This window comes from Phodopus roborovskii, unplaced genomic scaffold, assembly GCF_943737965.1.
Source record: "Phodopus roborovskii unplaced genomic scaffold, PHOROB, whole genome shotgun sequence".
Classification (NCBI taxonomy): domain Eukaryota; kingdom Metazoa; phylum Chordata; class Mammalia; order Rodentia; family Cricetidae; genus Phodopus; species Phodopus roborovskii.
In genome coordinates, this window is record NW_026126482.1 from 25,565,472 (window position 1) to 25,593,407 (window position 27,936).

The 27,936-nt window shown below is 43.2% G+C and overlaps 1 protein-coding gene across 1 annotated transcript in view; it reads left to right on the top strand.

Moving 5' to 3' along the window:
- Positions 1-26,804, top strand: part of Lyrm4 (LYR motif containing 4) — a 93,448-nt gene extending 66,644 nt beyond the window's left edge. The window contains exon 3 of the mRNA XM_051194442.1: positions 26,355-26,804. Coding sequence (XP_051050399.1) covers positions 26,355-26,423 — 69 coding nt within the window. The 3' untranslated portion in view covers positions 26,424-26,804. The remainder of the gene's footprint in view (positions 1-26,354) is intronic.
- Positions 26,805-27,936: the final 1,132 nt, after the last annotated feature.

The following is a 27,936-nucleotide window of genomic DNA, read 5'->3' on the forward strand; positions in this document are numbered from 1 at the left end:
TGTTTCCCTAAGAAAATCAAAGGAATTCAGATGGAATGTAAATCTATGTTTAAATTGCTAATAAACAGGATTTTTTTTTCTTCTCAAACACAAATATCTCAGCAAAGCTTAACTTCTACCACCCAATTAAGAATATATTAAAGTAGAAAATTCCAAATCTGTTCAATAATCAGTGGCCATGGCTTTGCATCTGTGCTTTGGATTATGTGTCTCTAAGAGGATATTATATACTCAGTCAGAGATATAGATAACCATGTTTGTGTCTTTGTCCACAAGGTCAGTTCATTGACTAGCAGTAAGTCCACAAGCTACATTTGTTTTAATGCCTGCAGTTTACCAATTAACCTAGATTTCTCTTGATATTGTAGAATTTAGCAATCACAGGTTTTTATTCCTATATTAATTACTGTTGTTAACCCCTCACATCATATTTCAGACAGTGATACAAAGAGTGAGAGGTTATGAAAGTCTTAAAGATAGATTCCTGTAAGTTAAGGAATCCAGTTTGAGAGTTGCTGAGGTGCCCAGAGCCTGAAGTGCAGGACCATTGAAGCAAGACATGGGACCAGTTCCAGATGCATAGGTGAATGGACTGTCAGAAGCCAACTGAACCACACCAGGCTCTGGGATCATAGTGAGCTGAAGCCTCAGGGACAGCCAGAAGTTCTCTGCCTTGACACAGGCCCCAGAGAGTCAGAGGACAGGTCGGCGGGGGCGCTTGCTATCACATTATTAGGTAACCCTTTTTGTGTGCTAGGCAGGTGAGAGAGTTGCCCTGCTTTGATCTTGTGGATCTCTGCTGATTGGATTTCAGTAGCACCAGCACCTGTGTGCTCCCAGCCTACTTGAAATAGTTACAGGAAGTCTCTCATCAATCACTTCCTCGTGGTTCACACTACACTGTACATGGTGTCTGTCCACAGACAAGGTTCAGTCATTCTGCCTCAGCATTTGCACTCAAAATGGAGCCAACTACTGCTTTGTGAAGTAGAGTCAGCCTGGGTGAGGCACAGCCTAAACCTTACTGTAAAAAAGCCACTGTTTCCCACAATGCAGAATAACTTAGAGCAGGGCAGTAGCTCAGAGCAAGTCACAGCATGATTCCACAGTGGACAGTTGTGGCACACTGATTCTGGTGCTTGTCTGCAAATTGGTCCAAAATGACTGCAGTCTGCCCTCTCCCTCTCCTCCATCAAATTCCTGTTATAAGAATATTGCAAATTTATATGAGATAAAATCTTGAAATAGCTAATAGTAAGAGACCTGATAGCTTCAATTTGGCAATATTCATCAGTCAAAACTGAAAAACTTGTGACTTAGTCTTATTTTTTATTATGTGTTTTAATTGACATATGTCTTAAGTTTTCCTGGGGATACATAGTCAACATTAATAATGAGGGTACCAACACACCAAGGGAGGCTTCTGTCCAAGACCGGCTTAGTGAACCAATGGATTTATTAGGGTTATTTACAGGGGCATGAGTGAGGTAAGCAGCTGTACCATGAAGAAGTTCCCAGTCAACCTTACACCTCCTGTGTTCTCTGGCAGTAGCTTCTCTGCATTCAGCCAGGGCAGGAAGGAGCCATACTCAAGTGGGGTCTCCTCACCTGCCCACTCCTCCACAAGAGAGTGTTAATGGCCTTGTCATTGCTGCAGACGCCACCACCAGCTGCATGGCCCTGCTTGTTTCATTGTCATGCCTATACTTAGTCTGTTGATCCCCACAGCAATGCTGTCCAACCCAGAAGAAACTGCTCCACTACCGCACATAGTAATCACTCTTCTTTATGAGGTACAATGTGACACCTTAATACATATATCCTATGTGTAGTTTTTAAAGTATGGTTGTATCCTCTAAAGGATGATAAAGCTTTTCCAGAGGTCCCATCTGCCCTCTACACTAGTTTTGTTAGCATTTGTCTTGTAGAATTATGCCCAAGCCATTCCCTAAGCAACCACTCTGATCACATCAGTCAAGACTGATGACACAGTGGTACACAGAGACTGGACTTCCTGGGGTGAAGATGGGGTTTCGGTCCCACCTGGTCCAGTAGCCATTCAGTCCCAAATAAGCACACAGGCTTTTGTTAATTATAAACTGGCCAATGGCTCGGGCTTCTTATTGGCTAGCTATCTCATAATTATTAACCCATTTCTATTAACCTAAGTATCTTCCTGTGGTCTTGGTTTACTGGACAATACCCAGTCATCCTACCTTCCTGGTAACTACATGGCATCTCTCTGGCAACTCACTCTCTCTGTGTTCCTCTTCTCAGCATTCTCCTAATCTGGTCAACCCAGCTATGCTTCCTGCCTGGCTACATCCTGCCCGTCCATTGGATGAAACAGCTTTATTCATCAAGCAATAATAGAAACATATATTCGCAGCATACAGAAGGACTGGGGCACAGGAGAGACTGGACATGCTAGCACTTTGAGGGGAAAGATGAAATAGGGGATAGCCTGGAACAGGTTACCAACAGCATCATCTGCCAGTGTGGGTGCATTACAAGGGGTCTGGGAACCAAGATTCAACACTTGGAGCAGGTATTGCCTGTGACATTAGTGAAGCATACATGTGCATTTGGACCCTGGCTCTCCCTTTGATGGCTCCGTCACCCAGCAAGACCTCTGAGTTTCACATTTTGCTGATCAAAACTGAAGAGCACAGTATCCCCTTCAGAGAATTTTTTGCATGATGAGTGCTATACCCGTCACAGTCCTTCATTCCCGTTAAAGTCTAACCCTAAGGTCAGGGCTAGATAGAGGCAGTCTCAGCGGTGCCACAGCCATTTGTCTACTAGGACTGAAGAAAGTGAGGATGCTACTGTGCCATTAAACTAGCAGGCAGTGATATGGAGGTGGGGAAGACACCCTGTGCTCTAGCCCAGGCAGGCAGGTTGGAAGCAACAATTGCAGTTAAGTGGGAGTTAAAATATTCTAGGTGGTAAAGCAGTAATACAAAATGTGGGTGTCAGAGAAATTGTGATAACAAAAAATATAATTGTAGAGAGCTGATAATGGATGCATAATGTCCAGGTAGAAGACCCAGAGTAAGAGCTCATTTGAGTGATGGCAGAAGGGAATGACAGGGGAAGCAAAAGGGTGTGTGGATGATAGGGATAATGTACAAGTTGATTATACTGGGTTAGAGGGTCAAGAAATAGCTCTGGTCAAGCAGTATAGATCTAGCATTCAATACTGTGAGAGTGATGGTAATGAAGCCATGGGGATAAATGAGACCACAGGTGGTAAATATTTATTAAAGACATATCGGTGGCTTTCTGGTGTTCTGTAGCATTGCTTATCAATATGCATGAGGAATGAAGGCATGAAATGAATTTTCTGCTCCTTTGCTGTCATCTCTCCTGTGATTTCTTCCCCCACCAAATGCTCCCCCTGTAGATGAAGCCTTTTTTTTTTTTTTTTTTTTTTTTTTAATTCTGTGGACAAGAAAGCGTTAGCTTTCGCTGAGAAATACCACAGCAATCACCCACCCTGTCATGGTGATGAAGAGTATTGGCAGGAATCAGGAAAACTCTGGGTCTTAGTTCACCCCCATTTCAGTCATGACTGACTCCTGGGTACCAGCCATATAAAATTAAGGCATCTCCTAGACTTCAGTTTCTTCTCCTGCAAAATGAGGCTAGCAGACCAACCATGGGGAACAATCCACATGCCATGATGCATTAACACTGGTTGGTGGTCACTTGGAGGAAATGGTCAGATGCACTGCTAATCAAAACTGCATTGTGTTTCCTTTCTGTAAACATAAATCTATGTGAGAAGCCACATGTGGTCTTTCCCACAGGGATGCATACTGCCTTCCCTTGATTTCTAGATGCTGTCTCCCTGTAAGAAGAGAGAGCCTGTATTTCTGCCTCACATTGTTCTAAATAAGATATTTTTCCTTCGCTGTGAGCCTACCCACCCATAGAGCTGGAGGCCTCCTCCAGCACCTGTGACCATCATACTTACCATCCTGCTAGGCACCAGACTGAGAAGTCATCTGGTGCATCCCTTGAGCCTCAAGAGTGAGTACCACACTCCAACACCCAGATGGATACTTGCTCCTGCATTTATACAGTTCTAACTGGGCATTTTTTTGGAACAATGAAGAGATTTCCCAGTTCCCATGGCTTTGGGCAGCTGGGAATCTCTGGAAAAGATGGGGAAAATCATGAAGAAGTTTATTTGGCATGCATCTCATGAATAAGCCACTCTTCCTTGTGCAGACTGAGTCAGGCATTCTCTCTCCCAATCCAGGATGCAAGGTGTGCTGAGAAGGAAATTAGGGAATTACCAGCATAGAAGGCCACAGATGATGTAGCCTCATGGAAACTGCCTGACAAGCATTTACTTTTTCTCACATATACTCTGGAAGACCACTGTGATGATACTGTCACATCAGATCTCTCTCCCCAGCTCTAAGCATTTCTTTTTCTGGGGTATGGAACAGCTCTTCAGGGAAGAAAAGCAATTTGATGTCAGGGGTTCCTTTGAGCCTTGGGAATTAGGCCTCAGAACCTTGGAATTGGAGCTCAGCTGCTGCTGGAAAATACACTGTGAATGTTTTATTCAGTAATGCATATATAACATTGAACAGAATCCAAATACATAAATCACTTATACAATAGCTGTTAAGAACTACCTGCCAGCATTTCAGGACCGGCTCCTGGAATCACTTCCAAGGTCCTCTACTGCCATCTGCTGGCCAAAAAAAATTTGTTTTATGTTGGTAAATTCTTACTACATATTTTGGGTGTGCCCCTACCACAAACCTATCCACAGTTTTTTGACATCCAGTGTTTTCTGAAACGTAATTGCCTTGTGTTTAAAGGTTGCTGAGAGACATTTTAGCACTCTAAAATTGTGGCAAAACAGAGAACAATGACAAAGGTACATTCTCCATCTTTGCTTTATTCTAGATATGTGCTGTTTCTGAGCCCTCTAACTTAAGTAAGGTCCCATGCCATCCTTCATCTCAATGTCAGAGACTCCCCTCAGTTTGTCCTTGTAAATGGGTCCTGTTGTTGTAACTGTCAACCTCTCCGTAACTTTGAACTACCATCACCAACATATTAACCAACGAGGTCAGAATCCTGAAGATCACCAGTAAAACCTACCAACAACTAGCCACCAAAGGTCTGCTTGCAGTATAGTTCTTGGCCTCTTCAATGTGACCACTAAAGGCCTTAGTGAACTAACAGATGTCACTTGAGCCATCTGAAGTAAATCAGGATCACTCCGCTGCCATTCTGAACATGAAGTGACAATATGCTGGTCTTTTCTGCTCTGAAACAATATATGTGGCATCTCGGCTCCTTGGGGGTTTCATGAAATAGTACGTAGGAAATATCCAAAATATAGACCATGATGAACCACTGTATGACAGGAACAAAGGGATGCTGGACTCTGTAGTAAAGAAAAACTTTGTTAAACAGAAAGTGATTGGGCTATTTGTAATGCATTATAAAATCTGGGTGTGGCTATAGTGCCAAAAAGATGTAACATTGTCTTTTGATACAAAGCATGTTATTTTTCAGATCTAAAGGGGAATTTTTTTTTTTTTAAATAGATGGCATTTCACTTTCTCCATTTACAGAAAGATGTTTGGACTGGAAAAATAGTAGAAGCAAAACAAAATTTAATGTAGACAATTAACCCAAGGATCATAGATACCCATTTTTGTTAAGTAATAAACTACCTGTCTGAACGTGGCAGGTTGAAGTAACAACCTTCATTTATTACTACACTCTACTTCTGCAGGTCAGAAATTGAAAAATGGCAGAGGTGCCCCATGATACACTATGATGAGCAAAGTCTGCTATGAAACCTGAAAGCTAGGCAACAAAGTCCTCTTAGACACTTACCTGGCAGCTGGTGCTGGCTGACAACTGAGGGCCAGGCCAGGGCTTTCAGCCAAAACGTGCAAGCATGGGCTCTCCAAGTAGCCTGGGCTTCCTCACATCATGGCAGCCTCCCAGGTCTAGAATTCCAAGAAAGAGTCAGGCAAAAGTCACATTACCCCCAGTTTCAGGCAGTGTCACTTCTACTGTCAGGGGGTATAAGTCAGGGTCACAAGACCTTTGAGGCTCAGTGACAGTGTCTCCAAGAAGGTTCAAGTCACACCCCAAGCATAAGAGGAGCATGCAGGACACAAGCCTGTCCAGACTTGTTTGTACGTTACTATAGGCTCTCTCAGGGGTGATGGGTTGGGGCAATGGGGAAACTGAGCTCTGGTCATTGTTCTGTCTTTGTACTTACACATATGCCCCAGTGGTGCTGCTGTGTATAATTCCTGTCAGAGTATTGGAAAGTTTGGAAAAGCCTCCAAATTCTAAGACACCCTTCCCACAAATGCCTTCATGATCTCTAAAGTCCCTCCTGGGTCATTGAAATTGTGGTCATCATTAGCTGTTCTGAATTTCACTTTCCTACTCTGTAAAAATTAGGGGCCTCTCATGTCCCATGTCAGTCAGTATGAGGTTTCACAGAAGGAGGTTCCTTTCTGCAGTTTGATACTGTGGGTGTAACAGCCTGCAAAAGAAGAAAGTCTGTACTCAGATGCTCTTGCCTAGGCTACTGGAGACGTTTTCTTTGTGGAACTTTAGGTGCCTAGGGTGGCTTTTGTGGTCAGGTGGGGCATTTGAAACCATCACACCTGGCATTTTACAGATGAGGAAAATGATTTGCCCAAAATCAAGGGGAAAGTTAAGTGGCAGAGGAAGCCAAAGCTCCATTCCTGACAGCTGTGCACTTTACTATTCATGTGATCTCTTTTTAACAGAAGATATGTAACCATGGGGACCTGAGCCACCTCAGCCCCCTTACCTCTCCCTTCTTCATTCCCAGGGATCAACCCAGTGTCCCTGGCAGTGTGTCTGCTCACATGTATTAAGTGCCCTTAATTTTATTAAGTTCAGATTTTCATACATTAAAAACTCTAGGTTGGAAGACTAAAAGTCCAACATACTGTAAGGTAGCTATGATCACACATGAAGGTTCTTGATATGATTTCTAAGGAGACCAGCAAGGCTGAATATAACACTGGCTATTTTTAAAGCATGCTGATCAGCTTTTAATCTAGGGAGCTAATTATGTAGGACGTGGAAAGCAGCAGAAGGAAAGCTTTCCTACCAGAATACGGTGTAAGCAAAAAAGGAACCATGTCTACAGTTTAGTTTATCACTCTTTCACTGTTACTGATGCTAAAGTACACATAACATAGAATCTGTCACCATAGTCATCTTGAATTATATATTACATTGTTAGCAGACTTTCGGTGAATGAACTAGAATCCCAGAAGCAACCAGGTAGGAAAGGCTGGCCTTCATGTACACATGAGCAAGTCAGTGAAGCTAATGGCTTTTTTGAGCCCCGTTTGAGGTTTTGGGTATATGGGAACACCAGCCACAAAATGTAAATGTATATAAAACATGGAAACTTTCACATCTGTAAAGCCCAGAGCCCATATCCTTTTTTATCCAAACCTGTATAGCCTATATATAATATTGTCCTCAGTGCTGACACCTGTGTGCTTTGGGGATATTTGTGATACATGTGCAAATTTGTCCTCTAGATAATATGTTATAAATCCTACCAAGTGTCAGTTAAGCCTTTAAAAAAAGAAGTCATGTGTAATATTAACTGTGATTATCATTAAAATGTCAGTCAGTACTAACATCTTAAAACTAGCCAAAGGCATGCTTCTACCTAATCCTCTTCAGTCTCCTGCTCCAGTTCTGTTTTTGTAAAGGCAGGATAACCAGTGTAAAGGCAGGTAGAACCTGATATTCAGTTGACTGCAGTCTCCCTTGTCTTGGCAGGATTTTAGAAACAATGCATTTGCCATGCTTCTGGTGAGGAGAAGGCTTGAACTTTGACTCTGTTTCTCCGTTAAATGAGGTGAAAGTGCAATTTAGTGCTTGGGAAGGTCATGTACACTGGACTAGCCGGCCTGTCTGGCCAGCTCTGCTTGTCACCTACTGTCGTCATTTAGAGCTGGCTATTTACACTGTTGTATTCCTGTCACTCCAACAGAGAGGTTTTTATGCGTTGGTTTTTAAATGACAAATAATTGTGCATGTTTTCAGGGCATAATGCGATACTTTGTGCAGTGTGTGTGCAGTGTGTAATATCAAAATATGCTTTGTGTTAGGAACATTCAGACCCCTGCATATTTTTGAGATACATTGTTATAAACTATGATGAATCTACTGTGTGATAGAAAAATATCAACTCATTCTACCTATCAAGGTATGTATTCATACCCATTATCCATGTATCCATCTATACATCTATACCTACCTATCACCACTACTCCTAGCTTCTAATACCCACTATGTTCTACTCTACTCCCACAAGATCAACTCAGCCTCAATATATGAATAGAAGTACATGGTATTTTTCTGTCTGTGACTAGCTGGTTTTAATTAACATAATGTCCTCCAGTCCCACACATGTTGCCAAGAGTCAGAGAATATCATTCTTTGTATGGATTAATGGTGTCCTGTCATGTATATACAAATGCCCAACGAGTATGTAGAAAATGTTCAACATGAAAAATCATCATAAAAAAATGCAAATGGAAACCACAATGAGTTACCCTCTTATCCCACGTTAGAGTGGTTATTATCAAACAGACAAACAAATGCTGGTGACAGTGCAGAGAAAGGACTCTCACACGCTGCTAGTAGAAATTGAGTAGGACAGCCTATAGAAAGAAAATGTGGAGGTTCCTTCAACAACTGGAAGTCAGTCAACTGGATGGTCCAGCAATGCCTCTAAGTACAGACTCAAACCCCAAAGAGACACCTGTGCTCACATTGCAGCACCATTCATAGTAGCCAGTGGGCCAGCCAAGATGCCCACAGAATATATGACTGCCCTGGGATTTGAATGGGAAATATCCTGCATGGGTTCATGTATTTGGACATGTTGGTGCTGCTGTAACTTTGGGGGTGCTATGTAACTTTGGGGGGGTACAGCTTTGCTGGAGGAAGTATTCACTGAGAATAGGCAGGGTTTATAGCCTCCCCCAACACACACACACACACACACACACACACTTCTTTCTCTCTTCCTGTTTCCTGTGTGTAGTTTAAATGTAGTCACCAGATTCTTGTTTTGGCCAGCTGCTGTCATTCATTCAACATTGCGGACACCCTCTATGGAACTATAAGCCAAAATAAACTATGAGTTGCTTTGGGTTATGTATTTTATCACAACAACAGAACTAGTCACAACTATTATATAGAAAGGGCAGATATAAATATAACAGAAATTAATAGCTGTTTCCTGTTGTTAAATGTTAAAAAAAAAAGACATTAATTTCTGTAGTTCAAATGCCTATCTTAAGTGTCTGGAATGTAGTAGACATTCAGCGTTGGTATTGTTCTTTTGAGAACCTTCATCTGACTGCTCATACAAGCTTCCCACATTAGAGTCCTGGCATGATTGCAGAGAGCAGAACGTGTAGGTGCAAAGGAAGAACGCTTGTAGCTTTCAGCTTTCCTCTTATACCTCTAGTACTTGCACTCTTGATGTCCCAAAATCTCTTTTATCTTAACTCTGAATTTTTGTTCACTTGTGCTTGTTTGTCTTAAAGCCTGTGGTCAGATCTAGAACAGGTTTGCTTTCTGTCACACCTTGGCATTTTCTCTGTAGTTGACTGGGGAGTTGAGGGTTCCTTATATAATATACAATCATTACCATATACTATATAAGGTTTTATGGCAATTTAGAATTATATATTTTAGAATCATTTCTCTAGATAACTGAATATTAGTAAAATTGTTTAATATCATTTTCACACAATGAAATAGTATTTGGTGATGGAAAGGAGTTATGAAGATGACCTTTGACAACATGATGATGTATGGAAAAAATCCATAAAGGACTATATACTGTATATAGGTGAGCCAAGAACAGATGTGGCTGGAATATCTATGAGGATAGTACCAGCAGTGACAAACAGAAAGACCCACTACCATAGCCTCTATGGTTGCCTCGGGGCCTGGGGCACCTCACACAGCACTGCAGAGAAGGTCAGAAGTGGGTAGGGGAAGGTTCCCTCCACAGATGCCATCAGTGCTAACATGAAGTCAGCACTGGGGTTCTTGGTGCATTTGAGGTTAAATTGTGCCCATTCCCTTGTACCCTAGAGGCCATTCTTTCCACCCAGAGGAAGCCCAGTGTATTAGTCACTTTGCTGAGGCTGTGATTAAATACCATGACTAAAAACAACTTAAGGAAGCAGAGGTTTATTTGGCTTACAGTTCTGAGTGGTGGGGTCCATAATGAAAGGAGAGGCAGCAGGACTGGATGCTGGCTGATCACTTGCATTATCTTCCATGTGCCGAAGTGAAGCAAGGCTGTAAACCTCAAAGCCAGAGACATATCTCCTCCAGCAAGACCCAACCTCCTAAAGTTCCAAAACTTTCTCAAATAGTGCCACTAACTGGGGATCAAGTGCTCAAATACTTGAGCCTATGGGGGAGATTTCTCATTCAAATCACCATACCTGGGTCAGGAGGAAAAAAGTAAAGTGGAAGAAGAGACAAAGGACACAAGAATGGTAGTCTTTCTTGCTACTTGTATTTGGCTTTGTTGAGATGGCTTCACACTGAAGCCCAGGCTGACCTAGAAATCTATGTATAGCCCAGATTAACCTCAGACCTGGGACCCTTCTGCCTCTGCCCCTACCCCTGCCCCTGCCCCTACCCCTACCCCTGCCCCCGCCTCTTACATGCTGGGATTACAAGCCTCAGTTACCACACCAAGCAATCCTAGAATCATTCATGTTTAGCTGGGGCTGGGACTCCAGCTACTGAGATACAATGTTTGCTACACAGTGATAGAATGCTCATTGTTAAAACAAAACAAAGCTTCCTCTTCAAACAGAACAGGTTGTTTAGCCTGTGATCACATGAGTGGCCCTTACCCTGGAATGTGAGTTCACATTGTCCCAAATACCATGTTTTATAGTTAAAGAGCAAAGGAAAATCAGAAGTCAAAGCAGTTTGCAAACATGTTGGTCAAAGCATCAGGTAAGCAGGTTGCAAAGAGTGGGAAATCTCAGCTCTAGGCTTCAGATGTTGATAGCATTCTTACCTTTTGGGTTAGAAACCGCTATTTATCTCTTAATAACTCCCAAAAGGTTTCAAATGATGGTCACAAGGATGTTATATTACACAGATGTGGCAGTGAACGGTAAATAAAATAGCCAAAGGAAATTTGGGGTCTGCAACATTCAAGCATTCTATATTCAGAGTATTCTGATCAGTCAGCCTTGTAGAATCTCTAACCTAGGTGTGGCAGGCAGGGGTGTAACTCAAGGTTAGAACACTGCTTAGCATGCTAGAGGCCCTAGACTTTATTCCGTGCTTCTTTTTGTGTGTGTGTGTGTGTGTGTGTGTGTGTGTGTGTGTGTGTGTGTGTGTGTGTGTGTAGTAACACCAGATAGCATAACCACTTAAAGCTACTGATTTTACCTGGCCACATAAAACTGTCACAGGATTCATATGCAGAGGTTAAAATGCCTTGTGACTTTTTTGTTTGTTTTAATTTTCTTTTACACAGACTTTTAATTCCATACATTCACAAAATTAAGTGACATTTTCTATGTAGATTAAAGGACTCAAATTTAGAAATAAGCTTCAAGTCAAAGTAGTAAGTTTTAACTCCATGAAGTTTGTTAAATTTACTTTTTAGACACTTGATTATCTGTAGAGTTAATGGCAGTGGCATTGGTAATTAATGATGGTGATTGGCTTAGTCACTGTTCTATTTCTGTGAAGAAACACCATAACCAATGCAATTCTTGTGAAAGAAAGCACTCAATTGGGAGTTTGCTTACAGTTTCAAAGACTTAGTCCATTATTCTCATGGCATGGGACTGGAAACAGTCGCTGAGAGCTATATCCTGGTTCACAGGCCGAGAAAAAGAAGGGGTGTAGGGGAGACACTGGGCCTGGCATGGATTTTTTAAACTTGAAAGCCCAACCCCCAGTGACAGACACTTGTCCTCTGACAAGGCCCCCTTTACTCCAAGTCCTGATCATTGTAATCTTTTCAAATAAAGCCACTTCTTGATGGCTGAGCATTCAGATATATGAGCTTATGGGACCATTCTTATTCTAACTGCCACAGTGATGAAGATAATGGTAGTGGTGGTGTGACCGAATGGTGGGAGTGATAATGTGGCAATAGTGGTGATGATACCTGCTGCCCATACCTTATAAGGATCAGATGAGCCAATAAAGTGTATAATACTATGGGAGCTTTAAAATTCTAATCAGTATCAATTGCTACTAAAGTTACTACACATGGAAGTATGAAATCTTAGTCAATGTGTATCTTAGAATTTTCTGGAAGCGAATGAAATTAAAGAATCTTTAAGTCCTACTTGTGGCCCTTTTTAAAATCAGTAATGACAAAAGCATGTCTAGGGTTGAGATTCATTCCCTTGCATTTACCCTTTAGCAGGTGAAGGTATGCACTTGTGAAGGGACAGCCCATGGCCTCCAGAGAAGCAGTTACTCCGGATTGCTTTCTGTGGTCCCTCTGAGTCTGTGGCTGGAAACAGCCTCTTGGGTAGCACAGAGGACAAGGATGGGGTACCACTACCATAGTGATACAGTTTTGAGTCCCACGGTACCTTTCTGAGCCAAGATAGATAAGTCCCACAGACTTAAGATGCCAGCAAAAGTCACCCTGAGACAATAGCATCACACAGACACTCAGGACCAAGCAGGACAGAAGGTAAACTCTATTAAGGAAAATGCTGTAAAGTGAGAAATTCAAGTGAGAGAAGGGCCTACATTTTTTTCACATATTTTTATTTTATTGTATGTATAGGAGTGTTTTGCCTGTGTGTATGTTTGTGTGCCACACACATGCCTGGGATCCATGGAGAGCAGAAGAAGGTATTGGATCCCCTGGAAATAAAGTTGGCTATGAGTTACCATGTAAGGTTCCAGGAATCAAATCAGGGTCCTCTTAAAAAGCAACTGGTGCTCTTAACCACCAAGCCATTTCTCCAGCCTCAGGCCTAAGATTTATAAAGGTTCAACGTAAGAAGAAAGTAAAGCTCTTGGCATCAGTGACAGGAGATCCAAGCAGCTGAACACTGACGGACCTTGAGTAAAGACTTGTTATGAGAATTAAGATTACAATGTGGTTGGGGCTAAGGTAATCCCATTAGTTAGCCTGTTAGAAGGCCCCACCCACCATCCATGTTCCCCTGATGTAAACAAGAAAATCATACTGAGTCCATGCCCTGCCTGCCCAGGTAGGGGTGTTTGAAATACAACTTCACTCATCTCCGAAGCCCCTCTTTTAGCTGTTGATCTTAAAACTGCTGGTCATTTGCCTGCTGGTTGGAGACCGTGCAGATGTCTTGCAGGCTGTGCTCTCTTTGTCCTCACATTTGTATGGGTGGCTCGTGGTTCATCGTGGTGAAGAACTGACTTAACACAGCTGTCCACATGTAACTACAACTGTTCCTAACTCCCTCATGTTTAACCCTTGGTCCTTAGAGCTGTTTGGGTTCTCTCCTGAAATGGATGGAGGCTTTTAGAAACTGTATTTACTTATGCTTTAGCCTCTTTTAATTAGTTGCTTTAGAAGCAATAATATGCAAAAGACCAACAATGTCTAGCATATGTTCCACAGAGGGTCTCATGGATCCTACCTAGCCAGCCAGCCCACCAACACTGGCCTTACTTCTCAGAGCCTGTCTCTCTCTTATTAGGTCCACTTAGCTAGCTTATAACTGGCTACAGGCTTCTTTGTTTCTCATGCCCAGTGTTCCTGCCCTTCAAGCTTTAACTTGAACATTTTTTAACCGTAATGTATATTCTCACTGTAATACGACAGCAACTTGTAGTTTTCCTCCTCTCCCTTACAGTCTACCATGAGCTAGCTCCTTCCTCAGTGGGGCAGAGGGAGGTGAGGATACACCAGAGAAACTTTCAGAATGCACTGGGTATACAAAATGATTGAGCACGACCAGAAAAGAGGACACTCATTGTGAACATAGGGAACCTCTTCATCAAACTTCCCCCAGGAGGCTTTAGGAAGGGGCCAGGAAATGAGTGAATTTCATAGGCATAAAGAATGGAAAATAAGACTCCTACCCGGGGTCCTCCAGCACTGACTCTCCTGTGAGGCTTTACCCTTGATTTGGGTTCTGCTGTGTTCACAACTAAGGCATGACTCTCAGTAATGACCTGTCAATTCTGGAAACTCAAAAAGTCAGAAACTTAGAGGCCCACATAAAGCAGTTCAGACAACAGAACTGTACAGTGTCTAGCCAGGGAAGGTGCTGGCAAAAATAACAGATTGAAAGCAGCTGAAGCAGAACCAGGCCAGAGCATCTGCAGTGGCACAAGCTAAGCAGGGTTGGCCTTTGTCCTGGGCAGCTTCTATGAGCCTGCCTTCTCATTTACCCTAATAATGGTAGTTCTGAAGAAGTAAATTGTAAGAGGCAGCCTGATGCCCCAGTATTTGTCAGAGATACTTCCCAGAGCAGGGAACAGGCATATATATAGTCAAAAGTTTGCTCATTCTGACCTGTAACCTAGGAGGGGTGATAGGCATTTGCACAGCCTTGCTACTGACTATGTGTCAGGGCAGGGCCTGTTGCTGAGGTGCTGGTGAACTGAAGTGGATGAGTTCAGGGACTGACGTGTACCAAGCTTGTTCTCACCCTTAGTGCAGGAGCATGACTTCCAATGGAACATTGTCTCTGGCAGCTTTCCCAGACTCTGTTGTCACCATGCCTGGCAGAGTACCAATTTTTACAGTGACGTGATGTTTGGGTCTCAGGTTTTGTTCAGTTCCAAGAAGGAGCAGGGTGCCTGAGTTGAGTCTGCTGATCGGATGCTTTCATTTCACAGAGCCTGTTATGTAATGCTCCACGGGGCTCCTAGGAACTCCAGCTGGGCATGTTTGTGTTCACTGTCCTTGCCTTACCAGCACTACCCCACACCAGCAGAAGTGGGAGAATATGCTAGGACAGACGCCTATTTTCTGTTTTTTAACCATCCCCACCTAGACTATCAGCTAGAAGCATGTACAAGCCCCAGCTCTGGAGAGCAGTGCACAGGCACTAGTGTCTTACAGAACACCATAAACTGCAGTCTCTTTTCCACCTCATTGCTGTGTGTGGCCTTGCCTTCTGGAAGGACTTGGTGGGGAAGTGTTTTTGTTTAAAGAGTATAATAAAACTAAGAGCAAGTGCTTGTGAATTTCCTTGGATTACACACCCTGTCATTTATCACTCAAGGATGTCCATCAGAAGAAAAGAGCAGAGGATGGCCTGGCCTTCCCCTCATCCCATGACTTCCCTAATAAGCAACTCGAGTGTGACCACCTGCCTGGAGAAGTTAACCCCTAGGGTTAGGGATATGGGCCTTGTTAGGAGCCTCTGCACCCTCACTTGCCTCCATTTGAAACAGTCTCATCCCTGTAGTGAGAACCAAAAGCTTGTTGAAATTAGAAGCCTCTGGCAGCCCCTGACTTAGAGGCCACAGTACTTTGAGGTCTCTTCAAATGGTTTCATTTCCTCTACTAGAATGCAAAGAATGGCCCTCACTGCTAGACTTACTTCTGTAACTGAACATCAGACATGCAGGCAAACAATGAGATGGCCCAGAAAGCTGGTGACAGCAGGTAAGAGTTATAACCTTATCATTCCTTGTCCAAACTGGGACACTTGAGAGAAAGATCACTGTGTATCACTAATTCTGCAGGGACAGCCAGTGTAAACAGGATGCATGGATATGCTAAGGAGCGCACACACTCTTGCGTCTGCTTTCTCTGTCCCTAAGAGCAGGGATAACGACACTAACTACAAGCTGTGATGTGGGATGCAAAAAGGAGGGGGTATGTGTTCTTTATTCTTTTTTTCATTGCTGATAATTGTACCTGAAAATTGCCAAGCAGTGAGCTCTACTAGTGAGCTGCATACCGAACCCTGTTCATTACTCTTGCCAGGAGCAGTTACACAGAGAAACAAGTTTTGTTTCACCACCTTTGTCCTCATTAAGAATGTCCTAGTGTCTCTAACTCAGGGCTTAAGGACACAATGGACAGCCACAGCAAGGCTTCAGTGGTGTCGCAGAGAATAGCTAAGTGGGTTGCACAGTTGGAAAAGCTGTCTGGCGTTGGCATAAGCCAGAGGCCCTGATGTTGTGCTTGCCCTCTACAGTGCAGGCCAGTGAGAGGAGACTACTATCCCTTGCCCTCTGAGAAGAGGCCACAAGCTGGAATTCCAGAAGAGGTTCATTACTTGATAGCTGAAAGGTGTTTTGTTGTATTTATTGGCTTTCAAATCCCCTGTTAAGTGTAGCCATGTTGAGAAAATGACAGATCTTTAAAATGTGCTTCTGAAGCTGAGTGTATGGAAGCACAGGATAGATTTGAGAGTGTCTTCGTAGAAACTTCACGATCACCTTGGGGAAAACATTTTTAGATTAAAATAAACAAAATATATTTAAGGCACTATATGCCATGTATTTAAGGAGCTATAGGACATTTCAGAGAAATGTTCTCAGTAACCCCTTCAAGTCTTGTCTCAAATCCCAAAGAACAGGATTGTGTATCAGCTAATTCATAACAGGGTCCAGTGTGAAAGGATCTGCTCTGTGAACCTTCCACCTCTGATGAACACCATGCTATTTTGGTTGTATCCCAAAAATTAATTTAGATTTTTATTTTCAAATTGTTTGATATCGGTTGTCTTTGGTGTTTTGTTTGTTTGGTACTTTGTTTTGTTTTGTCTCTGAATCAGATCTTGCTGTAGAGCCGAGACTGGCTTCACATTCACAGACCTCCTACCTTGACCTAGTGCTGGGATTGTGAGCATGAACTGTACACACAGCCTCAGTCTCTTTCTTATTAGTCAAATAAATTATTCCTTCCATGATCATGGTTTGTCTCACATTTCATTAAAATCTGTTTTAGATGCTGAGCACAGTTGCTCACACTTGTAATCCAAGAATTTGGGAGGCTGAAGCAGGATTCCCAGCAGTTTGAGGCTAGCCAGGGCTTATAACATAGCAAGCTGTAGTTTAGTCTGGGGCTGTAATGGGAAACAGTATAGCCAGAGAGGACCCATTCTTAATTTCTAAGTTTAGACAAGAAAATAAATTTGTTATTTTGGCTTTCTAAGATGACCTCACTTTATATGGTGTTGGCCACCCTGAAAACGCTGTGTATCCCAGCCTGGCAAACTGGTAAGTGTTCTCCTTCCTCTGACTTCCGGGTGCAAAATTACAAGTATGCATCCCTATACCCAGCCTAGATTTAAGTTTTCTAGTTTCCTCCTAAGGTCCCTCATATTTCTGGTTTTTTGTTTGTTTGTTTGTTTTGTTTTGTTTATGTGTGTGAGAGAGAGACCGAGAAAGACAGAAAGAAGGGGGAGAGAGAGATTCATGCTACAAGCATGCATTTAAAGATCAGAGGGCAACATATAAGATCTGTTCTTCCTTCCCACCCTGTTAACTCCAGGAGAGTGAACCCAGGTTGCCAGGCACGGAGCTGCCTTTACACACAGAGCCATCTCATCAACACCACACATTTCTTATTAAGGTCATGTCTTGGTATGGTTTTGGTAACTGTGACAGTTGGTACAATACTGGCTTTTGTCATGTGACCACTGTAGATCACTGCAATACTGGCTTCAGTATGTGAAATGGAAAGACATACTCATCAGAGCAAGTACTTGCCTTTCAAAAATGAAAATTAAAGCAAAACAAGTTATGGTCCCTTAAATGAAATACTTACAGCAGCTCCTAACACATCAAGTGCCTATTAGATGCCACTGTCACTTTCCTTACAACAGATTGTATTGGTATCATCACAATACCTTGGAGACACATTGCCACTTGCTCAGGAAATGCCCTGCTTGGCTGGCTTTACTAACCTCAAGGAAGTGAGCAGCAGCATTCTACCCTGGGCTCTACCCACAAAGCCAGAAGTCCTCATCTTCCTATGTCTATACACTCCCTCTAACTTCCTATGTCTATACACTCCCTTCTCACCAAGTCTGCAAACCAGTTGGAAGTACAAGGGCCCTCACTGGGCAGGAAACCATACCCTTAAAAAAGACAAGAACCAACCCAGCTGTCATTCTTCATGTTCAACCCAAAAAACTCTCACATTCAAAGCCTCATGCCACCAGTTTAATCAGTACAGACACATAGGCTCTTACAGGTAGACAAGGACATTCAAAACATCTAAAGCTGGGGCCTGGGACACTAAGACACACATCATAATTGAGATGGATCATGCACATAGTAGCACTTAGCAAACACTTGCCATGGGCTTCCCTGTATTTGGACTCTGGGAGAAGCTAGAATGGTTACTAAGTGCCCCCCCCCCATACCTGTCATCTAGCTTGACTCTCTACTACTCCATGAAGCAAGCAAGAAGTAGCAGGGGCAGAGTTAGGATTCCTGGCAGGGCAGATCTGTTCCACTGGCTGCTCTCTCCACCCTCCCCAACACCCAACTATTGAATCCAGCTATTATGCCCTTGAGTCTCAGATACATTGGAAGGTGACTAGACATCACCACTCAAGAGTTAGCAGAAAGGCATCAAAGACTAAGATCTGTTCAGTTTTCTTGGATTCTGCTTCTTTATCTCCTGCAGTTTCTTTGACTATGTTTCAGTTCCCCCTGCCTACTTAACAGTTGAATAATCTGTATTTTTCTGAATGACTCTAATGCCAACTCCAAACTTTATAGAAAAAAGTGTGATCCATTTTAATGGCCAATTTATTCACAGTTATTATCTGTCCTGGCTGTAGAAGTCAATTGTGGATTCGGGGAGAGAGGGGGCTGTAAATTGAGGCTGCTAATTGCACTTGCTTCTTTCCCTTAACCTGTAGCCCATTGGTAGCATGCTTTGTCATCGGTGCTGCAGCCTTAATCCCACTAGCTTCCTGCATGTGCTAACTTGTATAGGCCTGAAAAATGCAAAAGGACAGTTAGAGGTACATTTGTGGACTCTGCTGTGTAGCACTCATTGAGATAGCTGTTTGGAGTTCCCTCCCTAATGTGAATTCAGTGTTTCTGTAATTGCTCTGGGTTAATCCCTATAATCTGGATTATGGCATAAAATGCTCTGCTCATATAACTTTAAACTGGTTCTGTTCAACAGTAAGTGGATGTTCTTGTTTCAGGAAGTGATCATCCTATCGCTTTTTTATCAGTTTGCCTTCATTTCATCTGTATTTCTACAATTAATTGGTCACAGCAGATCTTGGTTTTACAGGAGCCAGCATAGAATCTCATGGCCATAGGCTGCATTTTCAGTTACCAAATAACAGTCGTGCATCACTAATGATAGTATAGATATGTCCTGAGAAATATGTCATTAGCCCATTTTTTTCACTGTGGGGTCATCATAGGCAATATGATCTTACGGGGCCATCATCACGTAGGATGTATGTGTTTGATCAGAACATAATTATGTGATAGGTGGCAATACTTACTAGACACTGCCCATATGCCAGCCCTGAGCTATGGGTATGAGAGCAACACAGTTAGTAATCCCATGCCCTCCTGCCTCCTCCTTTCCATTTGTCACTGAAACAGGCTCATGTGAAGTGAGAGTGGGGCATGTGAACACATGAGTATTGCCATCTTTGTCACACTCTCTGAGGAAGAGACCAGGGAAGCCCAAAGGGTGGGCAGGCTCTGCTGGGCTGGACATCAAGGGATCCTCTCTTCAAAGAGAATACTAGACAGGAAGGCACAGAAGTCAGAGACTCACAGCCTGATTGCTGTGTGTGAAATACTCAGACTGAGGCAGTGAGTCCCTGGGGGAGAACTGTGTGCAGACAAGATTCTAGACAGGCATAACGCATTCATCTTTGTGCTTACCTAATGCTATTTACATTATAAACCACACCACAAGCCATAAAGTTGAAAATCTAAATGAATTTACGTAAGAGTTTGGCTGTGGCTCAAGGGTAGAGCTCTTTTGTAGTATAACATGCATGTGGCACTGGGTTCTATCCCAGCACTGGAATTTTAAATGCTTTAAAATCATAACTGATACTTGGGTCAGAGTGAATTCAGTCTTGTGTCACTGAAGCCTTCAGACTGGCCACTAGAGGGAGCATCAGTTGGGAAAACAAGCAAACCTCTTTTAAAAGCCATTTGGAAGCTCTTTTGGGATCCCTAAGAATGTCATACCTACTCCTAGTAACTCTTCTAGAAACTTTCATTAACAAAATCAAACACAGACACACACACACACACACACACACAAACACAGAGAGAGAGAGACAGACAGACACAACGTATGTATGTTCATCCGAGTGTTAAACCAGAAGCAGTCTACGTGTTCATAATGTGAAACAACTAAACATCTATGATATATCTTTATAATGCACATCTTTATGCCACTGTTAAAAATTTCCTTTCAGAGGCTGGAGAGATGGCTCAGTAGTTAAGAATGCTTTCTGCTCTTGCAGAGGACCCAGAACCCACATTGGGAGGCTCACAACCACCTGTAACTCCAATTACAGGGAGATCTGACACCTCTAGCTCTTGTGGGCATCTGCACTCATATGCTTATCACACACACACACAAACACACGTATATGTACATATATATGTACATAATTAAAAATAAATCTTTTTTGAAAAAGGTATTAGCTCAGAAAGTAGTGAATGATCTTAACATGAAGTAGAATGAACAAGTTACAATTCCAAGTTAATATCTTATTTTGTGTATGCGCACATTCTTTCTTTAGTTTGGTTGGTTTTGTTTTTTGTTTTTTTGAGTATAGCCCAGGCTACATTTGAAATCAGCATGTACCAAAGATGATATTCAGCACCTGATCTTCCTGCCTCTACTTCGTGAACCACGAAACCTGATTTATGCAGTTTTGGGGAAGAATACTGGGCTTTGCATGCTGGAATGCCCTATACAAGTGAGCACATTTTTCAACCTATGTAAATTAACAAACTGGGGACAATGGCAAGGGGCTAGGAATGTAGCTCAATGGTAGAGTGCTTGGATATAATGCGCAAGATCCTGAGTCCAGTCCCAGGACCCACCCACCCCCCAAAAAAAAACTCCCACCAAAATGTCAGTAGCTGTGTACCATAATGCACTCCAGTATTTAGGGAAGAAAACTTTCTGAAGTCCCTTCGTATTATTTTTAAACTTTGGAACATTGTCAGGTTAGTGGTACCCCCATCATAGGAACACTTTTCTTCTATTGTACACAGGATAGCATCTACCTCGTTCTTGAAAATGAACTTTTTCCCCCATCAGTCATATGCTAATATTCATAGTATATACTTAAATTAATTGTGAATTGGTTTTAACTACATAATACAAAGTCAAAATACAATAACTTTTTAAAGCATAAGGGTTTTTTTTTTTTTTTCCACCCAGGAAGATACCCTAAGCTAGCAGGACAAATCCATGAATAACAGGAATCTGAGTAATTCTTCTGTACCCATTCTTAGTGTGTGACTCCCAGATCTGACTTCTCACACTGTGTCAGATAGCTGCTGGTGTTCTAGCCATCAGGTTCCTATTCCAAGGAGAAAGGCCAGGTGTCTTAGTTGGGATTACTATTACTGTAATAAAACAACATAACCAAAGCAACTGGGGAAGAAATGGGATTGTTTGCTTAGACTATGGGGATTGTCTTGAGTGCCTTAATTGTCTTGAGAGCCTGAAATTGGGGGCATTGTCCTCTGGTTTGGGGCCCTGGCCCATATAAAAGTAGAGAACGCTAGATGAGTACTAACCTCTGCATACATGTCTCTCTGCTCTTGACTGTCTGTGGATTAATAGCTGCTTCGAGTTCCTGTCTGCCTGCAAGAAAATGCACTGTAAACTGTGAGATAAAAGTAATTTGCTTTGACAGGCAGTAATGTTGAGTACCTTTAATCCCTGGCGCTCGGAAGGCAGAGGCAGGTGGGTCTCTGAGTTCAAGGCCAGCCTGGTCTAATGAATGAGTTCCAGGATAGCCAAATCTACACAAAGAAACCCTGTCTTAAAGAAATAATAATAACCGTTGCTCTTTTGGTATTTATCATACTAACAGAAATGGATCTGAAACAGATTTTTGTCACCACAGGTCTGGTTTGGTCCTGTGGTGGCAAACACATTTTAATGACACTTTTGAATGACTCAATGATGAGAATCTATCCTATGTGTCTTAGTTAGGGTTTCTGTTGCTGTGAAGAGACACCATGACCACAACAACTCTTATAAGGAAAACATTTAACTGAAGGGGATCACTTACAGTTTCAGAGGTTCAGTCCATTATCATCATGGCAGGGCATGGCAGTGTGCAGGTAGGAGTAGCTGAGTCCTACATCTTGCAGGCAACAGGAAATGGACTGAGACACTGGATGATATCCTGAGCATAGGAAACCTCAAAGCCCACCTCTACAGTGACACGTGTCCTCCAACAAGGCAAGGCCACATCTCCTAATGGTGCCACTCCCTATGAGATTATGGGTCTTCTTCATTTTACTCTCTCTTCTCTGTCCCATCACCCCACCTCTCTGATTCCGGGCTAAGCCCTTGCTGACTTTGACATTTTTTTCATGACCTGTTGGGTCTCTGTGCTGCTGCCCTTGCACGTGGCCCTGCCCCAGCTCCTGCCTATCACCACAAAGCCTGTCATTCTCCAAGGCCTTGTTTTACAGACACTGACTCCAAAAGTTCTGACCTAACTGCTCCTGCCTGTCTCACCTGTATTCTTCTAGGTCTGGATTCCACGTTGGGCCAGATCAAGGGCTCCAACTTCAGATCTCCCCAGTCCAGTGTCTACACCACGGGGTTCTCATCCTTCAGCTTGAGTGACAAGTGGGGTTGCCCTCTAAGTCTTTCATTCAGCAAACAAATGTTTGCTGTCTGATGAAGGTGCCCAGCTTTCTCCCTGTAAGCCTTTCTGTCTGCAGAGCTCTTATTCTCAGATCCTTCATGCTTGGTACTGGATGGTCTTCCAAGACTGTAGGACTCACTGGTGTGATACAGTTCATCAGACTGGCCTTTGAGTCCCTGACCTGGAATGGGGAATGATGGAGGGAAGACAGCATGGACTCGAGTGCATCACTACATACAGGCTCTGAGCATAGACTGCATGTGGTCTACAGGCTACTGAAGAAAAAGAGTTCACTCACCACCTGACCTGATCTGTGGACAGTACGTGATTAGGAGGAAAGACCCCCTGCCACCCAGGAGAGGGCAGGAAATCAGCCCTCCCTCCAGGTGCCTTGGAACATTTGTTGTTCCTCATGTCTTTGATGTCTGTTCCCTGGCCAGAGTCTTACCAGCTGCTCAAGAACTGCATACACACAGGCACCCTTGCTGGCTGGGAGACCTCAAACTAAGAAAAACACCCCTGGGTCCAAAATCTCACAAACATGCAGGTACCCCACTAACTCTGAAACATCACACCACAGAGGTACTTGGATGGCTAGGGGACCTCACACTACAGAAAAACACCCCCTGAACCTTAAAAACCACACAGGTAGCTCAGAAATCTCACACTACAGAGATACACTGACTTAGAGCCCTCATACTGTATAGAGATGCCACACTGGTTTAGTGACATCACACCACAGGTACGCTTACAGGCTCAGAGACCTCACACTATAGAGGTTGAGACCAGCATAAGGACAAGGAAAATGTCACCCTGTAAGCAGAGACAGAACTATGGCCCAGTGCCCCAACTCCCACCCAAACCTTTTTGAGATCACAGGGCTTTACCAGAGGCATCCACAATGGATCTAGAGATGTCAATACTTTCACAGCAGAAGCTGAGCAAAAAAAGGTACTTAGAAGATCAAATTGTCTGCCATCTGAGTTTCTTCTTGGTCTCAGGTTCTGCTTCTTAGAAAGGCAGTGGTTTATGTGTGTCTCACAGTTGCCTGATCGACTGCAGAACCAGCTCTGTTGTAGTGGTCTTGTTTGTTTGTTTTGTTTTGTTGTTTCTTCAAGACAGGGTCTGTAGAGTAGACCAGGCTGGCCTGGAACTCACAAAGATATGCCTGCCTCTGCCTCCTAAGTGCTGGGACTAAAGGCGTGCACCACCAGTGCCCAGCCATGCTTTTGGTTTTGAAGGAGTAAATTTATTAAGTATGTAGCAATAAGTAATAAAAAAAAAATCAAACAGCAAAACTACAGTGAACATTAGATTAGATGCAACACCCAGCAGAAACTGACTACAGCATGAACACTCAACATCCAGCAGAAACGCTCCTACAACCAAAACAGAGTGTGTGCAGGAGGTCTGGTAAATGTTCTCCTGGGTGAGACTTGTAATTAGCCATCCACCACAGGAATTTTTGTGTTTGTGTCAAGGGATGAACAGTAACAGAGTCTTACTTTGGGAAGGTGCCTGGAAATGATTTACATCCTAGCTGTGTTCAAGGCCATGGGGTTTTTAGTCTAACAAGCTGTTCTCCTGTTCTCATGGAATATTTGCTCTTGGGCTGGTTTCTATTCTCCTTTATGTTTCTCACAGGCCTGGGTAGACAAGGGGTATTTGAGGACATGCTGACATAGACATGCTTGGGTCTGAAATGGGACGGAGGCAACCCAGCCTGCAGAGCCAGCTTCTCAATGGGTTAAACAGCACCAAACAATTCACTAATTTTTACAAATTAATTACTATGTGCTTTTTTACAATTTACTAATATATATTACAAATATTCAGGGTTGAGAAAAGCACTGGTTTTTCACTTAAGACATGGTTCAGGAAACCAGCAGTGGTTTCAGGTTGTCAAGGTGGGAACCCCAAACTAGAACTTGGTTCCACTCACCAGGATTATGATATGATTCTTCAGAAATCCAGAAAAAAGAACGGACAAATGAGAGGGGGAAAGAGAGAGAGAGGTAGAGAGAGGGAGAGACCCTATCCAGCTAATCCCAGACCTAAAGAAGGTCCCTGCCATGCTTATCCAAGTGTTCACAGTCCCGCTTCTGGAAAATGCACCTTCTCAGGTCACATGCGCCCGGCATTCTCTGTGTTGATGAAAAGATGAGACTATAGACACAGAAGCAAGCTCGCCACTGTGATCTCGTTCAGAATTGTTCTAAAGCACTCATTATTGTTGGCGGCTGGAGCACCTGCACTGGTACTTGTGTCCTCACTCTGCACTTAGACAGTGCATCCATTAAGTTACCAATGTGGGTGTCTGCTCAAGTACAAACCAAGGATAAGACAAACGTGTGGGGAAATGGGGAATTCAGGAGTCCCTCTGCAGCTGCCACCATTGGTGGGAGCGAACTGCACTGATCATGTTCCTTAAAGACATCCTCTCTTCCCCTTAAGGCAAGGAGATTAAGGCAGGGAAAGGACCTGTGTGGTAGTGCACACCTTTAATTCCAGCACTCAGGGGCCAGAGGCAGGCTGGTCTACTGGTCTACAAAGCAAGTTTCGGAACAGCCAGGGATTCACAGAGAAACCCTGTCTCTTGGGGGGTGGGGGTGGACGTTGAGAGAGTCTGGATTCTGACACATGACCACTCTGGGTGGCAGCCCTGGCCTTTGGGAGTATGCTCTCATTTGTTTTTGTAAAGAGCAATTTCTCGCCCCAGATGGTCCATAGAGAGTGTCCCAGTGCTGAGATCCAGACAGATGTCAGCTTTCTTCCCTGGTTCTATTTGTTCCTTAAAGTTTTGCCCAGGAAGTACCTTTAGTGGGAAACCATGACAACGACTCTTTGTTTTAGAAAAGGGCCAGCCCTACATTGCTGCTCCAGCATCTGAGGTAGTGGGGGCATTGGAATATCAACAGAGACACTTAATTTAAAAGGACACAACAGAAGAAAAGAGGCAGGAAAGACAGAGCAGGAGCAGTGAACACAGACTGCCAACCCCAGTGTAGACACAGCACAAGGGGCTTGCTCCCTGTAAAGGAAGGAATTCCTGTGGGTTAAGAGGTCCACATATTAATGTCTCTGTCTGTAGCTGGCAGCCAGGGAACCTGGTCAATAGCCTTGCCAGCTCCAAATACCAAGACTGGCCATGGTGACAATGGAGAGATCTGTGGGGCTCTCACTAACCTCCCATAGTAAGGACACTAGAAGGCAAATATTAAGGGAACTAGTAAGGGTACATGGGGATGAACTTTGTCTTGTTTTCAGAGACATCAGGCAGCTATGAAAATCCCCTGCATGTAGTTGTTAGAAATGAAGCCAGGCTAGTGGCACACATCTATAATTCCAGCACCTGGAAGGCTAAGTCTGAAGGATGGCCAAATCAAGGCTAGCCTGAATTGCATAGCAAGACTCTGTCCCAAACCAAATTAGTTGGCAGAGTCTAACAGTTCTTAACCTGTGTCTTTTCTTTGCCTTCAGGTTCATATTGGCCAACTGTATTCGACTGACAAACTTATCATTGAGAATCAAGAGAAGCCCAGGACATAGGAGTCCAGCACTAGGAAACCGTGTCCAGCAGCAGAACTGACCGCCTTCAGCATCCATTCTGTATGCTGTGGAACCTCCCAGTGCTGGCTGAACAGAGCCTCTTCCTCTTCCTGCCTTATAGGAGCTGATAAACTGGGTCACATTTGCATTCTGGCACAGCCATGATGTGAAGAAATGGCTGTGTATCCTCAATCCAAGTGTTAGAATGAAGAGCTAGAGGTCACTCACAATAATGCCATGTGTTATTGTGACTCCTCTCCATCCCACCCATCTTAAAGATCACCCATGTGTAGAGCTTTTGCAGACTTTGTGTCTTAGTCCTTAAAAATAAACAGAATTATCTCCCTATCCTTTTGTACCAAATAAACCTATTACAATGAATGTTCATTTATTTCCTGACAAGATAGGAACTGTAGAAGAACTGTAGAAGTGGGAACCCAGAAGGAAGATTCCCACCATCGTCTGAAGATTGTCTTTGTGAAGGCAACTTCAGGCACCAGTTAAGACGCGGGCAATAAGGACATGAACCAAGATGAATCCAAGGTGCAACCCCACCACTCAAATCTATGAGCTCAAAGTCCCAAGTCCCTTTACAACCTATGTACATTGGAATCTTAGTCCTTGCAATCCTCAGGGGAAGCTGTACACACTGAAGTCCAGGAAGTACCATGTGTAGTCCAGTGGCCCAGATTTGATTATCACCAGGGACACGGGATGCTCTATGAGTACATATTATCTCTTCTGTTTAGCACCTTTCAATCACCAGGGAATGAAATGCCCAGAGATTAAAATGTTTAAAATACAGTTCTTGGGGCTTGAGAGATGGTTCAGCCCTTAAGAGTACATTTTAATCTTGTAGAGGACCCAGGCTCTATTCCCAGTACTGGCATGGTGGCTGCCAACCATCTGTAACCCAAGTTCCAGGGATCTGATGGCCTCATTGTGCTGCTGTAGTCAGTCACCAGCTATTCACATGGTGTATATACATACATACAGGCAAAATACTCATAAAAATTAAACCTTAAAATTATTTCTTTTAAATAAAATAACAGTTCTCTGGTGACTCTGAAGATCAGCCAGTCAGCAATGGCCACTGCCTTTGAGCCTCTCCCAGGTATTAAAAATGTCATATCTTGTAGAAATCCATTCCTTCCAAACATAAGGCACATACCACATAATTTTCTTAACTTCTGGGGTGTTTCTAGGGACCTATCCCAATGGAAGAATTTCCAGTGAATCTCTGGATTTATGTCAGAGTTGGAACAGGCATGTAAGTAGTGCAGATACTACAGTAGCTAGACAGAGTGTCATTAATTCTTGTAGCATTCATGTGAATTGAGTACAAGTAGTCTGTCACCTTACCTTAAATGTCATGAAAGTGGGGTTAGGCATGTGAGTCCACCTACAGTAAAGTACTTGCCACACAAGCCTAAGGACATGAGTTCACATTCCCAGCACCCATTTAAAAAGCTGGGCACACCAGCATGGTAATGCTGGAGCTGGAGGAACAGAC